The sequence below is a fragment of the Scomber japonicus genome, chromosome 4, assembly GCF_027409825.1.
Source record: "Scomber japonicus isolate fScoJap1 chromosome 4, fScoJap1.pri, whole genome shotgun sequence".
Lineage (NCBI taxonomy): Eukaryota > Metazoa > Chordata > Actinopteri > Scombriformes > Scombridae > Scomber > Scomber japonicus.
The window spans coordinates 26,255,810-26,280,706 of NC_070581.1; the positions used below are offsets into that span (position 1 = coordinate 26,255,810).

A 24,897-nucleotide genomic window follows, 5' to 3' on the forward strand; every position below is an offset into this window, starting at 1 on the left:
TCTGCATTATGTAGAACATAAAATTAAAAATCAATACAGCACCTATATGCATACCTATAGTAAAGATACACACTACAGTCAAAGGAACAATATTTGCTTTTTCTTGCTGTTTATATTTTTCTACATACATCATCTACTACTATTTTTCATGCACGACTTTCTAAACCATAAATAGCCTACAATTAGATTTCAGCTCTAAAATCTGGATTTGTGAATAAAGAATTGTGGCAAAAAGAGAGGAAAAAAAGTGGGTCAAGTGTATATTGGTTTTATTATTACTCATGCAGTCAGTGCATTCCTCTGCAAGCCCTTGTACCACATCTCGGAGCCAGATGAGGGTTCACTGCCTGCCGTCTGACTCCATCTGCACGCTGTACACGTCCTATTGGTGAGGAGTCGCCGTGGAAATGCTGGTACCTTCATCTGAATGGTCATCTTTGCTGTCACTCAAAGCTAACAGCGGCAGTGATTGGTTAACGTCTCTAGATCCGAGCAGCTGATTGGTCAGTGCGTCTTCTCGTGGCTGCATAGATGCCAGGCAAGTGGTGCTGATGCTGTGATGCTGTGACAATGGGAGTCATCCAGATAAGCATCATCTGGACCGAGTGCGCTTAAAACACAGCGGCAGCACACACGCTTTAACAAACTGCACTGTGATTTTTAAAAAAAGGGACGAGAAAGCAGCTGTGTAGAAACGCTCCAGAGGAAGCTCCAGCTGCTGCTCGGAAAAGGGGGTAAGTTTTCTCCTGACATGCCCGGGGCGTCCAGTTAGCTGTTGTTTTTTTTTTTTTTTTTTGACGTGGGGGGCTGGGGGAACAGCTCTCAAGTACGTTGGTAAGTAGACCGTACATCCCGCTGGCGAGGTGAAGCAAGGTTAGCAAGGTCTTCACCAGCTTTTTTCTCGGATACATTCAGGGAGGCTTTGCTCCATGACATAGCCTACTGTACTGTACTATACAATGCGGTGGTTTGTAAGACAGCTGCGAGTCAACTCATGCCTGTGGTCGACTGCATTGCGGAGAGCTACCAGAGCTACCGTAGAGAGCATGCCTTGCAGAATAGCGTCTAATATTCTTCTTACTACCCAGTAAATAAGTAGTCTTCAATATAATGGTTAGTAAGCCTAAATCTGCATGTTACTGCGCTGTGTTCTGCATGCTTTCTTTCTCACACATGGATTCAGTTTGATGCAATTGCAACCAAATGAAAAATGTATGTATTTAGATACCAAAAACCTAAAAAAGACATTTAAAAGAAAGTCTGAGTCCTATTGCATGGGTATGCAAGGATTTATAGCTAGTGAGTTGCATGCTGGGATTTGAAGTTTGGAGATGGTGGGTGTTTACTTCTTGCAAGTTTGCATATGTGTACATGACACACATGCAGTATGATGCACAGATATGCAGACACTGGTGATACAGATATCATGTTTTTGTTGCTGTGACATTACAGTGTCTGTTTTGTTTTTTAATTTAAAGATGGGAGCGTTTAGCAGACAGAAGTTTTTCCAGGAGCTTGCTCATGGCTGCCTGCTGCCCACAGCTCAGCAGGGTCTGGAGCAGGTATGGCAGCTGCTGGTTATCTGCCTGCTGTGTCGACTCCTCTGGATGTTGGGTGAGAGTTTGGTTATTTTGTGCCCCATCAGTGTTGTTCACCCTTTAATACAGCCTGCGTCATCATCATAATCACCTCAATTTTGTGTTTATCTTGCTCCGTCAGGCCTCCCCTCTTTTATCAAACACCTGGGAACGGTGGCCGGAGGTTTCTACACCCTCTACCTGTTTTTTGAGCTTCATATGATCTGGGTGGTGCTTCTCAGCTTACTCTGCTACCTCTTCCTCTTCCTTTGCCGCCACTCTACCATCCGAGGCACCTTCCTCTCCATCACTGTGCTTATATACCTGCTACTCGGGTAAGAGACAGTTACATGACAGCTCAGCAGCGTGTATCAAGTGCATCTTTGAAGTGAATGCTTTTCAAAGTTTAATTTGCTTTGAACTACATTAAAAAAAGACTATTCTTGTACATTTTCATCAGAGAGCTGCACATGATGGACACCACCAACTGGCACAAGATGAGAGGTAGGGCATGCATCTTTTCTTTAGGCAGCAACATTTGACACATTTCTGCTAGATAAAAAAAAAAATAAGTGGGATTATTCTAGGTATTCATGTATAATCGGTTTCAGTTATGGTTTTATTTAGAAATCTGGTTGTCCAGGTTCACAGATGGTGGTCGCCATGAAAGCCATCTCCCTGGCCTTCGATTTGGACAGGGGTGTTGTGACCAGCGTACCCTCACCCATTGAGTTCATGGGCTATATTTACTTCGTGGGCACAGTCATCTTTGGTCCTTGGATCAGTTTCAACAGCTACAAAGAAGCTTTAGAAGGGCGTAAGCTGGTAAGTGTGACACAGTATCTCTTCAATATGGAAAAAGGTGGGGGTGAGGATTATTTAAAAGATTTATTCTGGGACTAGCTGCTAACTGTTCAAATCTTTGGTTCTTTTTTTTTTTCCTCTCAGAGCTTTTCTTGGCTTTTAAAAGTGTCTGTTAGCTGGGTGAAGAGCCAGATCTGCCTTGTTATTTCCAACTGTGTGGCGCCCTACCTCTTCCCTTATTTCATACCTGTTTATGGAGACAAGCTGCTACGAAGGTGAGCGGAAAATAGAGGTAAACAAATCTAAAATGCCTGTTTATTCTCTCGGCTCTGGCTTGCACATCATCACGTATCTCTTTTCCTCTATTACCTGCTTCGTTCACAGCAAAAAGAGGAGGAAGATCAGGTAAGTGCATGCTTATTTTTCTATGTACCACTCATGTACTGTAACACTGTGTCCTGCATGAATGTACCCATATCACTCCCCCCCCTCCTCTCCCCCCCCTCTCAGGACACTCACCTCACCCTTTCATTAAACCGAAACCATTTCACCATCTTGAAAACCATGGCGAGACGTAGATCATCACATGGCAAGTCAATAAATCATTTGTATCAATATCAATGTATCACTAACATGAACTCTTACAACTTCTCTCTTTATCCTGTTGCTGCTCAGAGGTTCGACGGCAAAGTATGTCTTTAAGTGTTATTCAAATGTTAATACAGTACATCAGATTTTACCTGAAAAATTGGAATATAATATGTGTCTATTTTTTCTCCTCTTTTAATGTCATTACATCAGGTGGTTGCTGGCGTATGAGAACACAAAGTCTTTCCACTTCAGCAATTATTTTGTTGGTTACTTAAGCGAGACTACTACTACTCTGGCCGGGGCGGGCTTCACCGAGGAGAAAGACAATCTCAAATGGTCAGAATTTCACATGCAACATTAACATCAAGACTATTTCTTTCTTTTTTTTGTGCACATTTTTTAAACAGGCTACCTCTTCCTTTACTTTATGTTTTCCAGGGATATGTCCGTATCCAAGCCACTGAATATAGAGTTTCCTCGGTCGATGGTGGATGTGGTGACGTCATGGAATTTGCCGATGTCTCGCTTTCTGCACACCTGTGAGTTATAATGTTAGCTGGTGATTGCTTGATGGAAGCAGCTGTTTTCGCTTTTCCGTTCTCATTAGAAACAGGATGATAATGGCTCATTGGAACAGACACTCAGGCAAGCCGATGCTCTCATTCCACAGATGTTTTTAAGAGCGCTCTCAGATTTGGGACGTTCTCTGCTGTCATGGTAACATACACAGCCAGCGCCCTTCTGCATGTGAGTACTTTTCTTTTCTGGAAGTCTTACATAAGCAATCACACCTCCTAGTCTGATTTGTTATGCAAGTGCATTGTTTTGACTCTAACTCTTGTTTCTGGCAGGGTCTGAGTTTTCATCTGGGTGCTGTGCTGATATCTCTCGGGTTTATCACATACATTGAGCACGGTGAGAGGCTGCCTAATGTTGTCTCTTTTCCACATTAAAACCTTTCCATTTAGAGAAGGTGCTTAGCTTTGCAGTAATGATTAACTGCACCCGCTGTTCACTGCAGTGCTGTAATTTACCTCGTATGGTTAAAAAGAAACCCTTCCTCTAGCTTTATTTTAATGCTTTCGTCTGGTTTTGTGTTTCAGTGTTGCGGAAGAGGCTCGCGGCCATTTTTAATGCCTGTATACTGTCAAGGAAATGTCAGCCAAACTGCACTCACCAGCACAAAAAGGTAATAAGCACCTTTCTCTTCCTTCTCTTTCTGTAAAAAAAAAGAAAAGTAAATGGGCTTTATTGCCTGTCATTTAAGATTATCAGTTTGTCCTTCAGGTTTGCATAAATAGTAATGGGGGAGTTTGACTTTTTGGAAAATAGACATTTTTGCATCCTTTCCAAGAGAAGATCGATAGTACTCTTGTCTGTAATTATGAGGTTGTTGTTTTTTTTTCACCTTCGACAAGAGCCAGGCTAGACGTTTCCCTCTGGTTCCAGTCTTTACGCTAAGCTAAGCTAAAAGTTTCTCCAGTGAGTGGTATTGATCGTCTTATTGAACTCAGCAAGAAAGTGAACTTTTTTCCAGATCTAACCTATACTCATAGTTTTTACAGCTACACCTAAAAAGTTGTTTATGACTGTAATTTTCATTCCTGTTTAGATATAAATTCATTTTAGGATTACTCCTTGTGTTCATGTACAAATAGAAATCCCAATTTCCACCACAGGATTGCACAGTTTTATCTTTGTTTGAACATATTCTGCTCTCCCCCCCTCAGCTATTTTTTTGTGCAAATGGCCATTGTACTGGCATTGCTGGCACTTCCTCCCAGAGCAGGAGGTGCTCAAAGGGGTCTTACCTAGTAGATATTCTGGCCTAGTTATCATTCAGAAAAAAATATGTGCTCTATTTTTATCCTGAATGTATGAAAACTAAACCCCTTAAAAATGTTCCCTTTTATTTAGCCTGTAATAAGAACACTCCTCAACATGCCAAATATCTGTCATGTTAGAAAACACAAGAAATACTGTCACTGTTAAAAAGATATATTTAATGTAATACTAAAGTTATGTGGACGCCTTTTTAGGTTTTAATGCCAGAAAAAAAAAACCCACATCCGCTGCAGTTAAAATACAGCAGCCCCAACGGTCTGTCTTGGGCTTTCAATTGATATACTTTGAGAGTTACTTGGCAAGATGCCCAGCAAAAACCCCTTATGTTAGATTGGTTATACACATCAAGAGCAGCGGGTGGAGGGAATAATGACTCATGCCAGCAAAAAGCAGCCTGCATGGACTGTACAACATGGTGCTGATTGTTCTCATCACAATTTAGGGAACAATACATTTGAAAAACACACACACAGATTACAATGAAAATGTTATGGAGGAAACTGTCTTGTATCCTTGTTCCCACATGATGCAGTGTCTCTCTCCCTCCCTCCTTCTCTCTCTTTGTGTGCAGGGGATTTGGGTGTATATGATTAATATAGCATTCAGTGCTTTGGCAATACTCCACCTGACGTACCTGGGCTCTGTGTTCAACTCAAGTGTGGACTACATGGAGGAGGATGAGGTGAGGTCACAACCTGACTATATTTATATGCTCTGTACTCATAAAATGTACAGCACACTATCTGACATGCATGTGAATAAGTGGAATACGATATAGGAATGTAACCGTAGCTGCTTGGTGTATGAGTAGTTTTGGATTCTAGTTTTTAAAACATGAATGCTAGTAAACTATTAATGCTTTTTATTGTAAAAATAAAATTCCCATAAAAGGTATAAAAAAGCACATATTTGTGTCCCATTGAGCTTACATAGTATGTACCGCCCCCTACAGGATGATATAACCCATCATACCATTCAAAAGTGGTCAGAGCTGAGCTGGACGAGCCACTGGGTCACGTTTGGATGCTGGATATTGTACCGCCTCATCCTCTAATTATAAGAGACAGGGGAAAAAAAGTGAAAGAAGCAATAATGAGTGATGAAAGGCTGGTTCTCCACTTCTGCACTGTGACTCTTAACACGCATCAGACCGAAGAGAACAGAATCAACCTGTGTAAAATAAACCAACATGTGGTGTTCAGGTTACGCTGCGTGTTGGCTGGGTAATCTATTATTCTAACCTGCTGGGGACTAGTTTTGATATCCATGAAATGATAGCGTGCCCCCCCCTCACCCATATCGCATCCTTTTTATCTGAGCTGCAGTTGACAAGCCCTCATGTTGTGACAGCAGTTACCGATGTCTCACTGTGAGTCACAATCGATACCTATCAGCATGGTGGAGATTGGCTGCTCCTTTCTGTGGACACATGATAGAGCCCATTATCTAGGTTTCAGAGTCGACTGTGCCAGATGTCCTCCAGATGTGGTTTTTCCCTTCGCCTAAAGTGTTTTAACAATCGTATTTTTAGGTTTTAAAGGATGAGGCTGGTGATATTCTCTCTCTCTTTATCTTTTTTTTTTTTTTTTAATAGCCAACAATTCACATGAAGAGACCAAAATCAGCCTGCCTGTGGCTTTGTTCCCTGAGCCAATACAACATAAATCTTAAAAAACAGATCATGAGTAATAAAAAAGGAAAAAGAAAAAGGCCAACCTCGAGCACTGTGGATTTTAGCTAACTTAAACTCAAATGGGAGTAAAAAGTGTATTTAGGTATTTTAGGGACTATTTTCAGCTGCTGATTTCTATGTAGGATTAACACAAAACAAACCAGGGAAGGAAACGTGTCTCCCAGTGCAACGGCGTGGCTCGTTCATGAGGATTTAATCTTTTTTTTGGACAATAGAGGTCTATCACACACAGGCAATACTAGTAGGATGAATTCATTTTGGTTTTGGTCTATTCACGGGATTTGTCGGTAATAAGAAAAATACTTACCCTTGAACAGAGCTTGTTTTTTTTAAAGCATGTGTAAGACAACAAAGAGTTTACATTTGAAGGAAAAGAGCACATGTTACTGTTATAAGGCAGACATTGTCATTATTGTCAGTAATTATTTCCCCTTTTGTGAATTTTAGATAAAGAAAATTAATCTATAAGGCTATGAATGGATTTTTGTGGTTTCATTTCCTAATGGTGGTTGTATTTTGTTTTGTGTTATTTTGATAAATTGTTAATATTTGTGAACATTTATAAAACACTCATTCACTCTCCAGTTTAGAGTAAGAGTTTAGAATCAGGGTATTACACGTGTTAGAGTAGGGCAAAAAAAAAAAAGTCTCTCTTCCAATTCATGTTTCACATTCAAGATGAAATTATAGAGTACATTATATTAAATATTTATCCTTAACCACAGATTTTTTTATTACACTGCTGCTTTTAATGATGCATTTATGTAATTGATAATTACCTGATGAAATAACAGGAGTGTCTGTATCAGATTGTGTTCACATACTGTCTATATGTCTCTTAAATTTAGAGCATCAAAGGATTTGCTTCTTGAGAGTGCAGAAGTAGTATTTTAGATTAGAGCCTGAATGTTTGTTCAATGCCATGAGAGCTAATACCACTCAATCCAATGATACTATTCTGATGTTTACTTTGAACTTTTTTTCCCCTGTAAATGTGAAGGCACTGATACACCTGTGATATTTTTATAAAATTTTACATGAAACCTGGTATGCTGTCTTTGTTTTAAAAAAATGGAAAAAATGTCTGAGAAGATGTGAAATGTTTAGGAATAATTAAGAAAAAGAAGAAGTCAGAAACATGATGTACTGCTGTAAGAAATATTCGTTTATTTGAATAGTTATTTACAAGAGTGTATGGACTGTTAGACAGTCAATCCTCAGGATAAATTAGGGAAGGGTAACAAACTGGTTTTTGCTCAAATAATGGGTCCGGTTTAATCTGGAAGCTATTTTTGAGCATCCAATAATCCAATAGTGGACAATGTGGGGAAGGGGACAGAAAAAGGTAGGGGAGGTGGGGAGGAATGGAGGTTGAACAACAGATGGTGATGGATGGAGATCAGGTCCAAATTGTGCCTCTGTGAGAGGTGAGCAGATGCTGTATTGGAAGGCCACACAGCAGCCTAGATTGAAGGCTCAGGGGAAAAGTGCATATGGGAGTGCACACTCAGCCCTGTCTGCCCCGAGGACCCCCATGCTTACGACGGCAGGACCCCAGCAGTGTCTCCAAAGCCATCTTCACAAATGCCTGGAAGTTATTGCTTCTCTCCCTTCGGCTGTCCTGCGAGGGGATGAAACACAGACAGATACCTTCACTGGGGACATGGCAATCACAGCAGCTCATTTCCACACTGTGTGGCAGATATAGGTGATTTCATGTAGTGTCCCAAAACACCAAAAGCCTGTGTGAATTCTGCACAAAACAGCAGCTGTTTCTCTTCAACTTGGGAATAGATTTGATTCACTATGTTAAAATAAAACGTGTACGGAATTGTAGTTCATATAAATGCTTACCTCCTTGCTTCTTGTTATCATCTCCTTTCTGATCACCTTTCTTCGGCTGCTCTTTAGGACTCTGAGGTTGCTGTGAAATGAAAGCAAAATGAAGTAAATAAAACAAGTATGTACAGACTGAGAGAGAAAAATAGGGATTTTTGTACTGTATAATAATAATGTTCCTACCTTGGTAGTTGACTTCTTGTCCGACTTATTACCTGAAAATGGCGGAAATAATCACATGGAAACCAGTTTACTTTTGCTACACTTAAACAAAAAAATAGCCATCAATTTTTCAATTCAATGAACATGCAGCTCCTATAATAGTTAATATATATATATTTACTATTATAGAATATATAACTATTAAAGAATATATATATATATATATATATATATGTATATATATGTATATATATATATATGTATATTCTTTTTTGTTAAATTAATGTTTTTTTTCCTTTTTACCTTTTGTTCCTGGCATGTTGGCTGTTTTCCAGAGGCTGTGCAGGTTCTGAGAATGCTGTGCTTAATGTGGCGTTCGACTCGGGCATTTATGGACCGTGCTTGTGAATGGCTCTGTCACTGGGGCCCCTTCGAGAAAGAGCACCATGAACAAGCAAAGAGCCCCGTCAGCTGAGCAGCATGCCCCACAGCTCTGCAGGTCTTTGCTGAGCCAGGCGAAACCTCAGAGCTGACCTTGTAATACTGCCATTGTGAACCCACTGGAACTGTGTGTTCACCTATTGTCCATGACAAGAAAGCATTTCCATCATGTTACAGGCGAGGTGACGGTTTATTTTCTTTTCTTTTTAAAACAGGGATCACACTTTTTTAGATCACTTTTAGCAGATTTCCTTTCCTTTGAAATCCAATATGACCTCTCACATTTGGTTGTTACACATGACTTTAGTCTTCAGATTATTCAGCACTATAGGAGCTGAGGACAACAGTAAATGTGCCAAAAAGTGTCATTCTTTGCATTCTTCATTGTGTGGACTTTCATGCAGGCTGGTGCTGCTAATGATTTAAATTGATGTGCTCATGTGAAGAAATTGATTAATATATTTTCCCCTGCACAACCAATATGATCCCTAAAGACACCATTGTATGCAAATATAAGGCATTGTTAGCTTGTGCCTGTGTGGGAAATACAATTAAACCATAATATTGACACATTTTTATAGTGCTGTAAATGTAATTCCTATGAAAATGTGATGTAAAACAGATTTGTGCCTGTTCCTGGCTGTGCTTATTTACACATTTCCCCTAATCCTGACACATTGTGATAGTTTGTTCATGTTACATCCAACAATACAAAGGATCTCAGTCATTATTGTGAGTCATCATGTGTCTGCTTATCAATCAGTGGGCTGGTTTTCACTGTATCACGTGACTCTACTGAACAAGCAGCGATGGAGAAAAGCTAGGAAGGTGAGCCATTTTCACATGTATTTCTCGCTGTTTCTTCGCTATATTATTACAATGATAACCCCTATTTAATGTGTTAACCTGCTATCTGATAGACTATTAATGCAAACTGAAGAAAGAGTGGAAAATAGATGTTTAAGCGAGGAGATCGTGGATGATGTTGTTGCTAATGTGCTAATTACTATAGCAGGCTATGTGACGTTAGCTTAGCGATGTTAACCGAGCTGTCAAGGCTTTCATTGGTTGTTTGCATGCATAAATGAATGTCCTAACCACTTGTTTTTGATCCCAATAGGCTATTTCGGTTCATTTCACTGATTCTCAGCAGGTGTCAAAACTCACATAGCTCACTATTAAAGTCTCTTCCTGGATTCTGCACCATCACTTGGCTCTATGTTGTGGAGGAAGGGTGGGGGCATTACTTCACTTACACGAGTCTTAACATTCATTTGAGCTAACATACACTCATACACAGTACATGGAGGTACAGTTTATTAGTTAAAGGAGCTGAAATGTGAACTGATTGTTGTGTATGTTGTGCAGGGACGTGCCCTGGCAGTGGCTTCCCCTCTAACCAGAGTGCTTGTGTAATGGCAGCAGTTTGGCAGCAGGTTTTGGCAGTGGACGCAAGGTGAGACTCATTCAAGCATCTGGCTTTAATCGTCTAGACTGATGAAGAAACTGTTCAAACATGTAATTGCTTATGGATCAGTTGTGAGTTATTATGTGTGTGTGTGTGTGTGTGTGTGTGTGTGTGTGTGTGTGTGCTGTGTCACGCCCTTTTTCTTTCTCCCCAGGTACAATGCTTACCGCACGCCTACCTTCCCACAGTTCCGAACTCAGTACATCCGCCGACGCAGCCAGCTGCTCAGAGAGAACGCCAAGTGTGGCTTTGAGCCGGGGCTGCGCAGGCAGTACCTGAGGCTGCGCAGTCAGCTGCTGGCCCTGCGCTACGGGCCCCTGTCCGAGCAGAGCAGCTTCAGGGCCAGCAGTGTGCGCAGCTCCCGCACCACACTGGACCGCATGGAGGTCAGACCCAAAGAAACAGAGAAAGGACAGGAACACTAAAAGAGAGGGAATAGAGGACTAGAGAGGGAATAGTGGGGTCTGTACTAATTTGGAAAAACACATATAAAAACATCTCAGAGTTACAACATGTGAAAGCTGTATGGATGATTAGACTTTAGTTTTCATCAACCATCAGCCTAGTGAAACAAATCTTAGATTGCCCATGCATATTAAGCTGAGCAGCTTGGTTGAAATGGCTGGCGCTGCCCATGTGAATGAGATATATGATTAACAGAAAAATGCATGATCATTTCAGTAAGTTTTCAAGATTTAATGATGGCTATTTAAGGATTATGGTCTGAAGTTTTATGCACTTGCACTCACTGCTACAAGGTTCTGTCTCCCCCTTTTTCGCTGCCCCTCGCCTTCTCCCTCTCCTCTTTTCTCGAGCAGGACTTCGAGGAGGACCCCCGCACCCAAGGGGCTCGTGGCCACCGCCGGTCTGTCAGCAGAGGCTCCTATCAGCTACAGGCCCAGATGAACAGAGCCGTCTATGATGAGAGGTACCCAGAAAAACACCTCACAAAGATGCTCAACATGCATCCAACATCTTGTCTCTTCGCCATGAGCAAATGAATTCTCATAGATTTATTTCTCCTTTTGAGCAATTGCATTTTCTTAGATTTATAGACTGTAATTCAGATTTGGTTCCACTGAGTAATGATCAGATCTCTCATATTGATTTGTCAGCTGTTAGGAAGGGTTGTGAGGTGTGTTATATTGATTATATGCCTACATGGCGGTTTTTATTTCCGGCCGTAGGCCTCCGGGCAGTTTGGTGCCCACCTCAGTGGCAGAGGCCAGTCGTGCCATGGCCGGGGACACAACTTTGAGTGAAAATTATGCTTTTGCTGGCATGCATCACATATTTGACCAACATGTAGACTCTGCTGGTGAGTAAAGAGTTATAATAAGCCATTTATAAACATTAATCCTCAACATTAATTTCACTTTATTTCATCTTTGTGTCCTTCCTCTTGTTCTTTTAGTTCCACGGTTGCAGTTTGCCAATGATGACAAGCACCTCCTCGCTTGCTGCTCACTGGATGGCACCCTGTCTATTATGACGTTGTCCCCGCCTCCTGCCAGCGTGAAGGTGACGCTGAAAGGTCACGGAGGTCCTGTCACAGACTTTGCTTGGTCCCTCAGTAATGACATCATTGTGTCGACATCACTAGATGGGACTCTGCGTATCTGGAACACTGAAGATGGTCGCTGCATCCGAGAGGTCAGAGACCCCGAATCCAGCGAGCTGCTCTGCTGCACCTTCCAGCCAATGAATAACAACCTTACTGTGGTGAGTCTCAGGTATTTTCTAGTATAAATTCTGTACTATCACAAAAAATACCTTGAGCCTGAGAGTTGTTTTCACATACAGGTAATTAGACAAAAAGACAAAAAAACATTTATTATGACCACATCATTTATTTCATAATCTAATAATTTCTTCACTCAGCCCATATTTCTGTTCTTTCCTTCCTTAAAATTGATGGAGACATTGTTGTGTCATCATTCTTACCATAATTCTACTAGATTTTTAAGAATATTTTAAATATTTTCCTTCTCTAATTGTAGTGCTTTTTTAAGGTGTACTACTGTACAACATTCATGATATGAATAAACCCCTCATAATATGTTGGCAGCATCGTCACCTGCCACTTGCCATCATGTCTCAGATTACAATAAAAAATGTTTTATAAAATATGCTACTGGTCAGTGCAAAAACTAATTACAATAGTTTTGCTTTTGGAATAAATGTTGAAGTTCAATACCAGCAGCAGTGTATTTTTATTGATAACACAGTAAATCAGTTACTCTGCTGATTTGGTTCCAGGGTATGTTGATTTGTTTGGCCTATAAAATGTCAGAAAGCAATGGAAAAAATCACACTCTCTCATATAAGCTCAATAAGAAGTCTTCAGACAACCATATTTTGTCTGACCATCTGTCCAAAACCCAAATAAATCTAATTAGCTATAATATAAGATCAATAACTTGAGAAGCTGGAACCAGATCATTTCGATAGCTTGATGGATCACTTCAGATATCGAATAGAGGACAGCAGATAGTTAGATAGTATGAATATTGATTATCAAAGCAGCTACCGGTGAAGTTTCCATCAATCATCAATTCAGCTAATTGTTTTAGCCTTAAATATTTGCAACAACACAAATTCTCAAATCGAACACTAAACATTCAGTATGTCACAAACTACTTTTACATTTCAAAGGTCTGAATTTCTATCCCAAGCCCACATAATGCAGCTTTACATTGTGTTTGCAGATTTTGACTCACAAAGAGGACTGAAAGACATTTATTAGTATTAGAGTATTTTTGTCAAATGAATACTTACAGGCACAATTTATTTTATAATTGGGCTGCTCTGGTCCTGGTATACAGAATGTTTTTGCAGCTTTTATTTCTTCTACCATGTTCATAACTGTAAAATGAATTAATTACCATGCATTTCATTTTATTAAAAACATTCTCATCTTCGTGTGATGTGTATTAACAAAATTTTGCATGCAGAGCTACTCCGTAAGACATTGATTAAAAATTTTGAATTAAATGTCGTCTTTTGTAAGCAAAACAAAAGCGGTAAATGTCTTGGATAATTTGGATTTAACTTTACTTTTGCAGTGGGAAATACTTTTAATTGATGAATGTGAAATGAATGCAGACTTGCACAGCAGTGTCCATCTACGCCTCATTAAATTGAACATGAGGGAGATGGATATTTGTTTTTAATTGACAGTCAGTGCCAACAAGAAGGAATATGAGTGGAAGAAATGTGTCTTTAGCACAGACATTCAAATCTGGTTTGTACAAGTTGAACTGGCTGATTGAGCAGAGCCGCCTTGTATTGATCTCATTTGCATGAACATAAGATGAGAGGAGAGGCTTTCTGGTGGATTACACAGTGTCAATACTAGGTGTAAAAAAAAAACAAACACACATTTCCAACTGATGGAATTATAATGCTGTATATGCAGAGTATTAAAGCTCAAAAATATTTTACACAAATAGGGGTTTCACCTAGTATAAATGCACCAGGAAAAACAACCACTCAGGGCTGCCATGTGGAAATAATAAAGGTCCTCATCCCAGTTCTGTGTTGCAGGTGGGGAACAGCAAGCACCATCTGCAGGTGGTGAACATCTCCACTGGGAAGAAGGTGAAGGGGGGCTCCAGTAAGCTGACAGGCCGTGTGCTGTCTCTCTCCTTTGATGCTCCGGGGAAGATCCTTTGGGCTGGTGATGACAGGGGGAGCATCTTCTCATTCCTCTTTGACATGGCCACAGGTACACACATACACACACACATACACACACACAGAACCTCCATCTGGTCGAGTGTTTAATGACTGAATTACAAATGACTCTCAGGTTATGTGTCGTGAATTGAATAGTGTCTCTGTTTGAGAGGGGAAAGCGCTTGATATGTTACTGCCGGTGTCTGCTGTTTCTGCCTGCCCCCCTACCACAGGGAAGCTGACCAAAGCCAAGCGTCTGGTGGTGAGTGAAGGCAGCTCCATCTGCAGCATATCTGCTCGGTCCTGGATTAGCCGAGAGGCCAGAGACCCCTCCCTGCTGGTTAACGCCTGTGTCAATAAGCTTCTGCTGTACAGGTCAGTTTGTGAGGACAAGTGACTGTTTATTAATGGGCAGTTTTGTCTCCTCTGTGCTGTGCAGAAATAAAAATTTAAAGCTAGAACATCTTCATTTGTAGTCCATGTATGTGATAATGTATTAATATTTTTACAATGAATTTAATCTGTTATGTCACCTTCACATTTTCAGGGTGGTAGACAATGAAGGCACACTGCAGCTGAAGAGGAGTTTCCCCATCCAGCACGGTTCCCAGCTCGTTCATAGCATCTTCTGCCCCCTCATGTCTTTCAGACAGGGGGCCTGTGTTGGTAAGAAGTGCTCCCGCTGTGATATGTGAATAGAAAATTAGTCCACAGTTTATTACATGCTGCAGGCAATCCATTGTGAGAAATGACATGACAAAATAGCATAGTGCTGATTTCGGATAAAAACAGCCCAAATTAGCAACCCATTCAGCCACCTACCTTGTTTTCAAGCTTGAAAGCATTTTGAGTTGATTTGATATCTTTTCAAAAATTATAGGAGTATATAATCAATTAAAGCTACACAGTGAGTTATTTACATAGTAGCATTAATATTTGAAACCCCAATGCCTCAGAGTGTCACCTTCCTTGACTTTCCTCACCCTCATTATTCCCCACGGTGTTCAACACAATCAAAAGTTAATTTTATTCAAGGCTTGTCAGTGTTTAAATGATCAGGTTTGCGTCTGTAATCAACAGAATCATCTCAGCCTTAAAAAAATAAGCCTGAGAATCTTCAGTTAAGGATCTGTCGTAATTTAATTGTTACAAAATCCACTGATATTTTGTAACCTAGTACCTGGTATTTCGTTTTTGGACATAAAAAAATAGGTGTCATTTCCCTGCAAGTGTGTGTGAGCACAGCCTCGGAAATAAATGTTCCAATTGCAGTTATGACACAAGCAAAGTAGTGCTTGTGTCATAACTGGCCTCATATCTGTAGCTCTTGAGTGTTGAGCAGCATCTACATATTATTTTTTTGATTGTTTAGGAGCAATGTAAACCACAGAGATACTAATTTTCAAAGAGACATCCATCATTTATTTATTTACTTGCTGTGGAAATGTGTTTATTCTTCTGATTTTTCCTTCTAACACAGTGACTGGCAGCGAGGACGCCTGTGTCTACTTCTTCGACGTCGAACGCAACACCAAGGCGATAGTGAACAAGTTACAAGGTCACGGGGGACCGGTGCTGGACGTCAGCTTCAACTGTGACGAGAGTTTACTGGCCTCCGCTGATTCCACCGGCATGGTCATCATCTGGAGGCGGGAGCAAAAGTGACTGGTCCACCAATGAATTGCTTCCATCCGCTGCGTACAAAAGGCCTGCCGCTCCCTAACCGTCCAATAACAAAAAATCTGTAGATTTTCACCGGGATGTAACAGGCTGCATTAAACGTTTAATGTAATGATACTGAAGTGCAATCAGAACACCATGTTGTGTAGGTGGCTGGGATTTCTTAGGAATTCAATGGGTAGGGGGGCGGGTTGAGTGCGTGTGAGTGAGTGCGTGTGAGTGAGTGTGTGTGAGTGAGTGTGTGTTTGTGTGTGTGTGTGTGTGTGTGTGTGAGTGAGAGTGTGTGTCAGTACTCCTACAGCTCCAGCTGAGGAAATAGCTTTTCAAACACAAAAAGAAAGAGCACTACTCCCATGCATGTGTCATGGCTTACCTACTTGTAGGGGTATGACTGAATTCATGTGAAGATGATACGACTCAATCCACCAGAGACACCAGTTCCATCACTTTGTATCACGCTGACAGTCCCTCTGGCATAGATCTAGTTCACTATTTATGTAACTGTTATTCAAGCAGCGTAATCAAGTGTAGTAAAACTGCCTTTTTTTCAGTTCTGTAATTGCCTGTTTTTAATTTGAGACCATGTGCATGACATTAAACACAGAATCGGTCAATAGGCATATCAAACTGATCGTTGCAAAAGATATACAAGTGTGTTTTTAAGTATGTTTGTACTTATTTGTATGTGTGTGTATTCAGTTCATGCTGGTTGCTGATTCATATAATTTATTTAACGCACATGTACACAGAATAAAATTACTGTAACTGTCAGTAGTCTTTGTTTCTGTTTTTTTTTAATACATTTGAAACAACAGAATATTTAAAATGAGGCTAATGTAGTGGGGTGGTCAAACCTTCAGTGTAGGAGAGCATTAGTCATTGTGTGGGTCTTCAACATCCACACAGGATTTCCCCTACATGAATCACAAAAAGGTGTGTGAAAAATGTAGTGCTGCATTTGGACCTGAGCAACACATCCGTAATATTGTGTCATACGATAAGATGTTGTAATTTTGGCTGTTTTGATGTATGAAAGAGCTTTTCTTTTTCCTTTTTGTCGACTTAAAGGTTCAATAAAGCTTGACCTTTGAAGTGTGTCCTAGCAGATAAATATAGTTAATTTGACCAGTTTGCCTGTCAATTGTGATAATTACATTAATAATGGATTTTTTTTTTTAGCCATGCTAGCAGCATTTGGTCCAGGCTGAAATACCACTAAACTACTGCATTGATTACCATGATTTCTTTTTTGTTTACAGACATTCATGTTCCCCACAGAATGAATCCTTAGGACTTTAGGGATCCTTCCTCTAAAACCACCAACTGTTTTTTGTTACATTTGTGATCCAGAGGGAAATATCTCCAAAACTACTGGATAGATTGCAGTTAAATTTGCTACAGATGTTCAGGTTCCCCACAGGATGAATACTGACTTTGGTGACTTAATTTAGCACCATCATTTCAATCTGCCTATTTGTACCTAAATGTCATTCCTATTAGCCTCAGCTGTTCTCTATGTTTAGTGCTAACGAACAAATGTTAACATGCTAACACACTGAATCTAAGATGGTGAACCTGGTAAATCTTATCCGCTAAAAATTAGCACTGAATTAGCATTCAACATCACCAAGATCAACATCATCAAGATGTAGTTGCAGGCCCGCTGCCAACATGAACTATCGAGTAGGTTCCCAGCCTTTTGAGTTTGTGACCCCTTAAAATAAATGAATGGCTTTTTGTATAACCCCATATGATCTTAGTGTTGACATGAAATGTGAGCAGTTAAATCAAAAAGTAATTTTTTCATTTCCAATATTGTTTCATTTGATGGGTTTTTTAGAGGCAGAACAGGTGAAAGTAGCCAGTATTCACAAAACAGCAAAATCAGTAAGAAAAGCACCTTAACAGAAGCGTCTAGTGACCTTGATTTTTTTTTTCTCAGGGCCCTTTGAGGGGTCCTGACCCTGAGGTTGGGAACCACTGAGGTAGATCAAATCACACAGCTCCCACACATGAAGAATTTCTATTGTTTTAGTCCTGCATTGTCAGACTAATATATCATGGCTGTGTGAGACATTAGGGAAGCACATTTTTGCACATTTTTGTTCAAAGCAGCATTTGTTTGATGATTTGTCTGTAATGTGTAGCTTGACATTTTGTTCAGATAATGTGTGATTTATGAACAAATGCAGCGCCTTCGGACATGATTGTTTTCCTCTCAAGGTTGGTGAGGGTATTTGTGACGTACAAATGTGGCTGTGTGGGAGTGAAAGCACAATGAATGGTTGCTGTCTGGGAAGGTCAGGACATGGGCTTTGTTTAAAACAGGCTGGATGGGTGATAAAAGCAAGGAAACCTATCTAAGAGAGCCACACAAAACTTCTCCTGCATGAACCTGAGTGCTCTGATAGGACAATTTAACAAGGCCTCTTCACAACTCTGCATCTTCAGAACACACAGTGGGCGAGGATAAGTCTTTGCAAATGAGTAAGACTGCCTTTGTTGTGAAGTATCTTGGAGAGAAGTGGGTAGAAAACTAAAAATAAAAGCACTTGGATGAGTCCTTAACATCAGTTCTGGGGAGACAGAGTGGCAGTCGGATACAACCTGTTAAACCTGGACTATTCAGAGGATGTTCACACAGCTGATGCTGCTCACTATGGAAACATCTTTTCCATCCGCCTCGGTTTGAGTGCGCAGATACAGACAATGGAAATTATCTCTCATTCAAATTCAAAATATAGGCTAATTGTTTATTGAGAGAATACACAATCATACAATGGCTGGATTTCAATCAGGCCCTAATTAAGATTGCATACAACCCTCTCCATTTTATTTTATGATGTCAGAAACATAATTATGTAGTTGGTTGGTTGATAAAGTTTGCAGTGTGCGTTGAACCTGTACGAACAGGGTTAGGGGTTAGGGTTAGGGTCTCCAATAGGGAGAAAGAGATTCAGATGAAGTGTTGTATTCATTTGCTTTATGTTCCTTATGTTGCAGAGGAACAACATTTTAATATATTCTATTACTAGCAGTAGTAGTCCTAACAGATCCTCACAAAATTAATTTTAATTCATTCAGATATCATAGTGTAAGCATATGTCAGTTTAAACCTTCCTTCAGTTTTGAGTAATAATGGAGAAAAATGGTTTTTCTGGTATACTGAGCCTTAAATCCACTTCTCTGTTTGCACAGAAGATCCTACATCTGCTACTTCGAAAGCCTGGAAGAGAGTTGCAGTTATTTTTTATGTCTATGATTTTACATTACCCACTTCTCTGAGTTTGTGTGGTAGTGACACCACATATCCAGGTTCTACATTTGAGCATCAACATCAAATGCTGTAAGTCTATCAGTATGTTTAAACTCGAGTGCTCCTCATTCTTTTGACCAACACATTTCAAGGACTTTTTAATATATAGTATATTTATTATGTTAACTTTTGTAGGAAGAAATAACACTTCCTCAAGTTCATAAGAAATTAATCTCTGCTTTACACTCAATGGCCAATAGCTTATGGTGGCTAATGTTAGCAAACTTCTACTGTGACACTATATTTTAGCATTCAGTAATATTCTGTATTTGTCATTCTTGGCCATACTGGCTGCTGTTTAGCAAAGGTAACATAGCTTGGCTTTAAGTCTTATTGCAGGAAGGTTTAAGTAAATGTTAGACCTCTAGCTTCATAAACTTAGTAGCTACATTATTCGTTCCTGTTCAGTTCAAGCCTTTTATAACTATTGAATTTTGTAGATACCTCTTCACTCTTGTGTGTATTTGTACACCTGCCTCCACTGATTTGAAAGGTTGGTACCAGAGTGAAAAAGCACAAACCTTTTTGACTCTACAGAGGTTTTTGGTCAGTGTTCAGCAGAGGGGAAAGAGTCCAGATATCTTTTTCATTACATGCAGTCAAGTGTGCAAAGCTAGACTGACGTGTAACAATTTTGCCTTTTTTTTGGGGTTTGTTTTTTTGTATGTTGTGGAGCGAAAATGCACACAGGATGTAATTTGTGCTACATGTAAATCTATTTCATGTTAAGTGTTCTCCACAGTAGTCGAGCCATTTAAACGTCCAGGCACGTCATAACTCAGAATGCATCAAAAGTAGAGTCTTTATTGATGAGTGGGCAAAAGAACCACCTCAGTTAAACTGTACAGTTACAGAATATCATCTCGCGAAGGAATGCCAGACGTAAAAATTATGGATCTCAGTTCATTTTTCACTTTGTCTTTCCATATCAACATCTGTACAAGTTGTAATCCTCAGTCTTGAATCTATGAAATGCAGTGGAATGCATGCTAATACAGTATGCTGTGCAAGTGTCCACATTTAGAAAATTGACTGCACAAATATATCTATGCCTAACATACTGTAGGTCAGACTTTTGCATTACATGAATCATAATTTGGAGAGACAACTCAGTGTAGTCTAAACCGGTTTCCATACACCAAACATCTCTGGGGTCGTATCCAGCCTGAAGACGTTTTGATTTTGAACATACTGATCCAGACACTCAAACAGTGACATTTATGTTGAGGGGAAACATAAGAGGGCCTGGTAACATTCAAGTTTCCTTCGCATTAAGTGCCACTTCATTTCTTCATTTTTCTGCATTCTGGTGAGAGCATAACAGTACTTAAAAAACATTCCCAAGATCATAATTTGCAAATAAAGGTTCATTTGCAAACATTTTCTTAAAACAACATAATTTACATAACCATTCAAGTCTTTAAATCCTATTGACTGTTTGCAAATGTACAAGTATTGTATTCTAATTATTCAGTCCCCTTTTTCATTATCCATCTGTATTTAACATTTGCTTGTACATTAACATTAAAATCAGACATTTTCAGCTATGGAAATCACTTTATAGGATACATTTCCATATGATGACTACTCAATTTTGCATGATTTTGAGACCGCAAGATGAAACTGCTTTCATATTGACTCAATATTACTCAAACCTCTTTCATCATCATTATTTCTCTTTCTTTTTTCCTCCCTCCTTCTCTTTCTACCTCTCACACACACATACACACAAATGCTATATAAAAACACACAAGCAGGAATATACATTCCTGTACAGTCTGTACAATATGAAATCAAGTCATATTTCAAAATAGTGTCATCTGCTTAACATGTATTGTTTACAAATAAAGGAAAACAGGCATTTTTTTTATGATACAAAGAAACCTGACACGCCCTAAATCAAGTCCAAAAAATCAAGCATGTTAGGGGCTTCTTGGGTTCACAACAGCTATTTAAATGTATCCAAGGGTACTGGGTCCATTCGATATTCTACAGTCTCCTTTGAATTACATGAAAAGGCGTCCAGGGTGGTCTATCAATCCATTTAGACCCTTTGAGTTCCTTGATGTGTTTCGGAGTTAGCAACGCTCTGATCAACATTTTCTATTCACAGTCCACAGCACATTTCTTCAAGGATTTCAACCCTCTGTGTGTCTGTTTTGTGCCTCACATGACACAGAAACTAATACTCGGTTGAAAGCTTTGGGGCGTGTCCCTCTGAAATAAGGCAACAATATTTTTAAAATGGCATCTGTCACACTTACTTGGAGTGGTGATTGTTGTGATCGTTCCTCATACATCATCAGAAATACAAGCCATTAAAGTGTTACCAGGGCTTTTTTCTTTCGCCCTGTTCAAACCTTCGCACCTTACACATTAATTCACATATCAACATTCTTAATAAAATGGCACTGTGCCTGCATTTGTTGGCAAAAATTTGATTTTGTAGTGCAAAACAACAAAACAGACACTGACACTTAACCAAGGTGCATTAGATCGCTTCTATTCTCCAAATTTCCCTTAAAAACCTGAAACATTCTCTTCGTTAAGCTTACATCTTATCACATAATGCAGTAGGCCTCATCCTGGGGCAGGTGTTGTTTAGTCCTCCAGTAGGTGGGCAGGTGAGCTCTCAGCACTTTTCTCAGGTCCTCGTTGAGCAGGAGACAGAAGATGGGGTTGACTCCAGCCTGGGCGAAACTCATCCACACTGTGATGGAAAGGTACCTGTGAGGGATGGTGCAGGACTTGACAAACACCCTCCAGAAGCATGCCACGATGTAGGGAGCCCAGAGGACCAGGAAGAGCAGGGTGATGGTGTAGAACATCCTGCCCAGCCTCCTCTCTGACCTCACCTCTTCCATCCCGAGCAGCCGCCGGTGTTGATTGTGTAAATTTTGCCTGATGCCCAACAGAGTGGGTGGCATGGGGCCACGACCAAACCCTGCAATCCAGTTAGCTGCAGCTTGACCTGTTGCCCCAGGACCGTGGAAGGTCCAGTTCTGGCTGATGGCTGGTACTAGCTGGACTGGTTTCATCTTGCGGTGCCTGTACTCAAACAGCAGCAGCTTGGCGTAGAAACCGTGGGTGGCCAGGACCACCACAGCCAGCATGAGCATGAAGCCCAGGGTGTCGTTGGTCTTCAGGTAGCGGTGTTCAAAAATGCACTGGTCCTCATCACGGATGAACTTGTATGTCCCTACATCAAAGACAGGTGGGAACGCCATAGCGACAGCCAGAGTCCACACCATGCAAATGATGGCGGCGCAGGTCCAGATGGTCATACGCTTGGCGTAGAACCGATGGTGGGCGATGGCAAGGTAACGGGTGACAGCCACACAAAACAGCATGAAGGCAGCGTGAAAACAAAATAGCACAGCCATAAAAGCCACAACTTTACAACTCAAGGCACTGTAAGTCCAGGCCGAGCTGTTGTGGACAGAAACCAGCACAAAAGGGAAACAAGCAGCAGAGCGAACTGCATCGGCCAGGCACAGGTCCAGGAGAAAGAAGTAGGGGGCTTTGTGAAGTGTCCTGTCTCGTAGGACCAGCAAGGAGACCAAGAGGTTGCCTACAAGGCTGACACAGATGATCAACCCCAAGAAGACCAGCTTAAAGTAGGCAGACACATCTGTGGCAGAGATTCCTCCACTGCTGCTGCTGTCACTACTGCTGCTGCTGCTGCTGCCGCCTCTTGCCATTCCACTCTGTGAAGCCAGCACAGCCAGTAAACTACCTGGACCATCGATGGCAAAGCTCTGGTTAGCCATTCTATCACCTTCCACAGGAGCCTGCCTGGTTCGGGCCCTTTAAAAGCACTACTGATCTTCCTACAGCCGTCTTCTCCCGCGGCTCTCTCGTCTTTACAAGGAGAGGCAGTGAGGATCTTTTCTACATGACAGACTCATCTTTCCTCTTTGTCCACAACCTCACCACCTGTGAACAGAGACACACATTTTGAAGAATAACAAAAACAAGAAGAAAAAAAACAAGATGTCTGACATACTTGTTAGGTCTAAATCAGTCCACTAAATGGAAACAAAACTTACAGTTACAAGCATGGATACAGAATTGCTGTGTTGGGCAACACAGTGGAAATCTCTGCCTTCCTGTTTCTCTAAGGCTGGGATCAGATCAGCAGCTCTACAGCATGCCAGCTCCTTGGCTCTCTCAGTAATTACCTTGCCCGTTGCTAAGATACAACAGCTCACATACTTTGTGCAAGTGTGGGTGTTTGAGTGAATGCATGGGGGTGTACAGGGGGATGGAGCAGACACAGTACAACCAACACTGGGCATGTCCAACAAACAGAGATGTTGTAAATGAGCAAAGAACATTTTATGCTTTCTCTCTGCTGCTCGTGCATGTGTGTGTGTGTGTGTGTGTGTGTGTGTGTGTGTGTGTGTGTGTGTGTGTGTGTGTGTGCGTGCGTGCGTGTGTGTGCGTGTTTATGCATGTGACTGTCAGTTTAAGAGCAGAGGGTGTAATCTGAACCATTCATAGCATTTAAAAAACGTAAGAATACAAACGCAGGGCAGACAGCTATTTGGTTTTTTACCGTATAGGCCTGCACTACATTAAGAAATGTGGATGAGAAAAGGATCATTATGATAGTCAGGGCCTCACTGTTCTAGCAAAGAGCCTAAAAAACATAAGCCATGTAAAGAAGACACGATTACAAACATTACAATGATAAGAAAATTACAGATCTGAGATGCAGCCTCACCTAGAAACTCATTTATAGGCATAAGGTAATGATGATGCATAACTGTGCTTGTCTGGGTGGGCCTTGTCTATGTAGGCCATGAAACACAATGTGATTTGCTGTAACTATAGGCTTCTTTTTCTCCCCCGTACATAACAGCCCCTCTGCCACCTTGACAAATATCATTTCACCTGATTAGATGGCTGCCATGTCAGCTAGGCCGGAAACACAGGCTGAAGTGAAAAACAGATGAACAGGTGTCAAAAATCACCTCTGCTTCGTGTGTGTATGTGTGTGTGTATTTATGTGCGTGTGTGTGTGTGTGAGGGAGGGAGAGAGAGAGAAAAAGAGAGATGATAACCTACCTTTCATCCCCTCATTTTTTGGTGTGTGTTGGATCTGTTCTTCTGGCACGGCAAAAAACAACAAACACCACCACACCAAAAAAAAAAAGAAAAAAAAAAGACCCCAGTCGCTTTGTTTCACTGTTTGTTAAACCGAGAGAAAAACACATAATAAAGCCTCATGCTCTTGCTGTGCTCTCAGGCTCAAACAACACCTGTTATGCATAAATCCATCGCAGGGAAATCGACTAGAGCAACATATAATAAACATAAGACGTTATAGAGGCTATCTAAATAATCAACAGCTGATCAAACAATCCAGGATGAGGAGTCTGATGTAAAGCCATATATATATATTTTTTTTTTCAAAATCCACTGCCACCCTTTTTTACTGTTTCATAGAGAGGGATGTGTTCATTTGGTCAGAATATCATCCGAGAAAACAGATTTTATGTTGCATCACGTCGAAGATGGATTTCCAGACTAGAAGCAGACGCGATGCCACAAAAAAAAAATCTTGTTCTGTTCGTAAATATCCAAATGATGTCAGATTTTCAATGCTTATAATAACCCACCCACAAACGATAGAGAGGAAAAAATGATCGCGCATCCCCTAAATGAACCGTCTTGGCATGTATATTGGCTAATGGCACCAGAACAATTAGTCCACACAGACAACAGCCTCGATACCTCTCTTTTTCCCATCTTTCAGTCAAAAAAAAAAAATCCCCCCCTCCCAAAAAAAAAAATACCA

The 24,897-nt window shown here is 40.7% G+C and overlaps 3 protein-coding genes across 7 annotated transcripts; 2 read left to right on the plus strand and 1 right to left on the minus strand.

Moving 5' to 3' along the window:
- The first annotated feature begins 1,478 nt into the window (after positions 1-1,478).
- Positions 1,479-5,871, plus strand: LOC128357218 (protein-serine O-palmitoleoyltransferase porcupine-like). Of its 2 annotated transcripts, XM_053317500.1 has the most exons (14): positions 1,479-1,614; positions 1,720-1,912; positions 2,038-2,081; positions 2,221-2,402; positions 2,526-2,656; positions 2,766-2,786; positions 3,057-3,071; positions 3,183-3,308; positions 3,411-3,511; positions 3,643-3,719; positions 3,824-3,887; positions 4,076-4,161; positions 5,389-5,499; positions 5,770-5,871. In XM_053317500.1, the coding sequence occupies exons 1-14, from the start codon at positions 1,479-1,481 to the stop codon at positions 5,869-5,871; spliced, it is 1,389 nt and encodes a 462-aa protein (XP_053173475.1). The 2 variants fall into 2 exon arrangements, with proteins under 2 accessions (XP_053173475.1, XP_053173476.1); XM_053317501.1 differs by lacking the exons at positions 2,766-2,786; positions 3,057-3,071.
- Positions 5,872-9,742: 3,871 nt separating this feature from the next.
- wdr13 (WD repeat domain 13) lies at positions 9,743-16,549 on the plus strand. Of its 2 annotated transcripts, XM_053317907.1 has the most exons (11): positions 9,746-9,780; positions 10,073-10,186; positions 10,321-10,408; positions 10,575-10,806; positions 11,239-11,348; positions 11,608-11,738; positions 11,835-12,142; positions 13,967-14,147; positions 14,332-14,473; positions 14,646-14,764; positions 15,579-16,549. In XM_053317907.1, the coding sequence occupies exons 2-11, from the start codon at positions 10,171-10,173 to the stop codon at positions 15,761-15,763; spliced, it is 1,512 nt and encodes a 503-aa protein (XP_053173882.1). In that variant the 5' UTR covers positions 9,746-9,780; positions 10,073-10,170; the 3' UTR covers positions 15,764-16,549. The 2 variants fall into 2 exon arrangements, with proteins under 2 accessions (XP_053173883.1, XP_053173882.1); XM_053317908.1 differs by lacking the exon at positions 10,073-10,186 and having other exon boundaries at positions 9,743-9,780.
- A 5,106-nt stretch (positions 16,550-21,655) lies between these two features.
- Positions 21,656-22,888, minus strand: LOC128357504 (probable G-protein coupled receptor 173). Of its 3 annotated transcripts, none has more exons than XM_053317866.1 (2): positions 22,771-22,888; positions 21,656-22,725 (listed from the first exon to the last, which is right to left on the minus strand). In XM_053317866.1, the coding sequence occupies exons 1-2, from the start codon at positions 22,862-22,864 to the stop codon at positions 21,656-21,658; spliced, it is 1,164 nt and encodes a 387-aa protein (XP_053173841.1). In that variant the 5' UTR covers positions 22,865-22,888. The 3 variants fall into 3 exon arrangements, with proteins under 3 accessions (XP_053173841.1, XP_053173840.1, XP_053173839.1); XM_053317865.1 differs by having other exon boundaries at positions 22,768-22,888; XM_053317864.1 differs by having other exon boundaries at positions 21,656-22,888.
- Between the last annotated feature and the right edge of the window lie 2,009 nt (positions 22,889-24,897).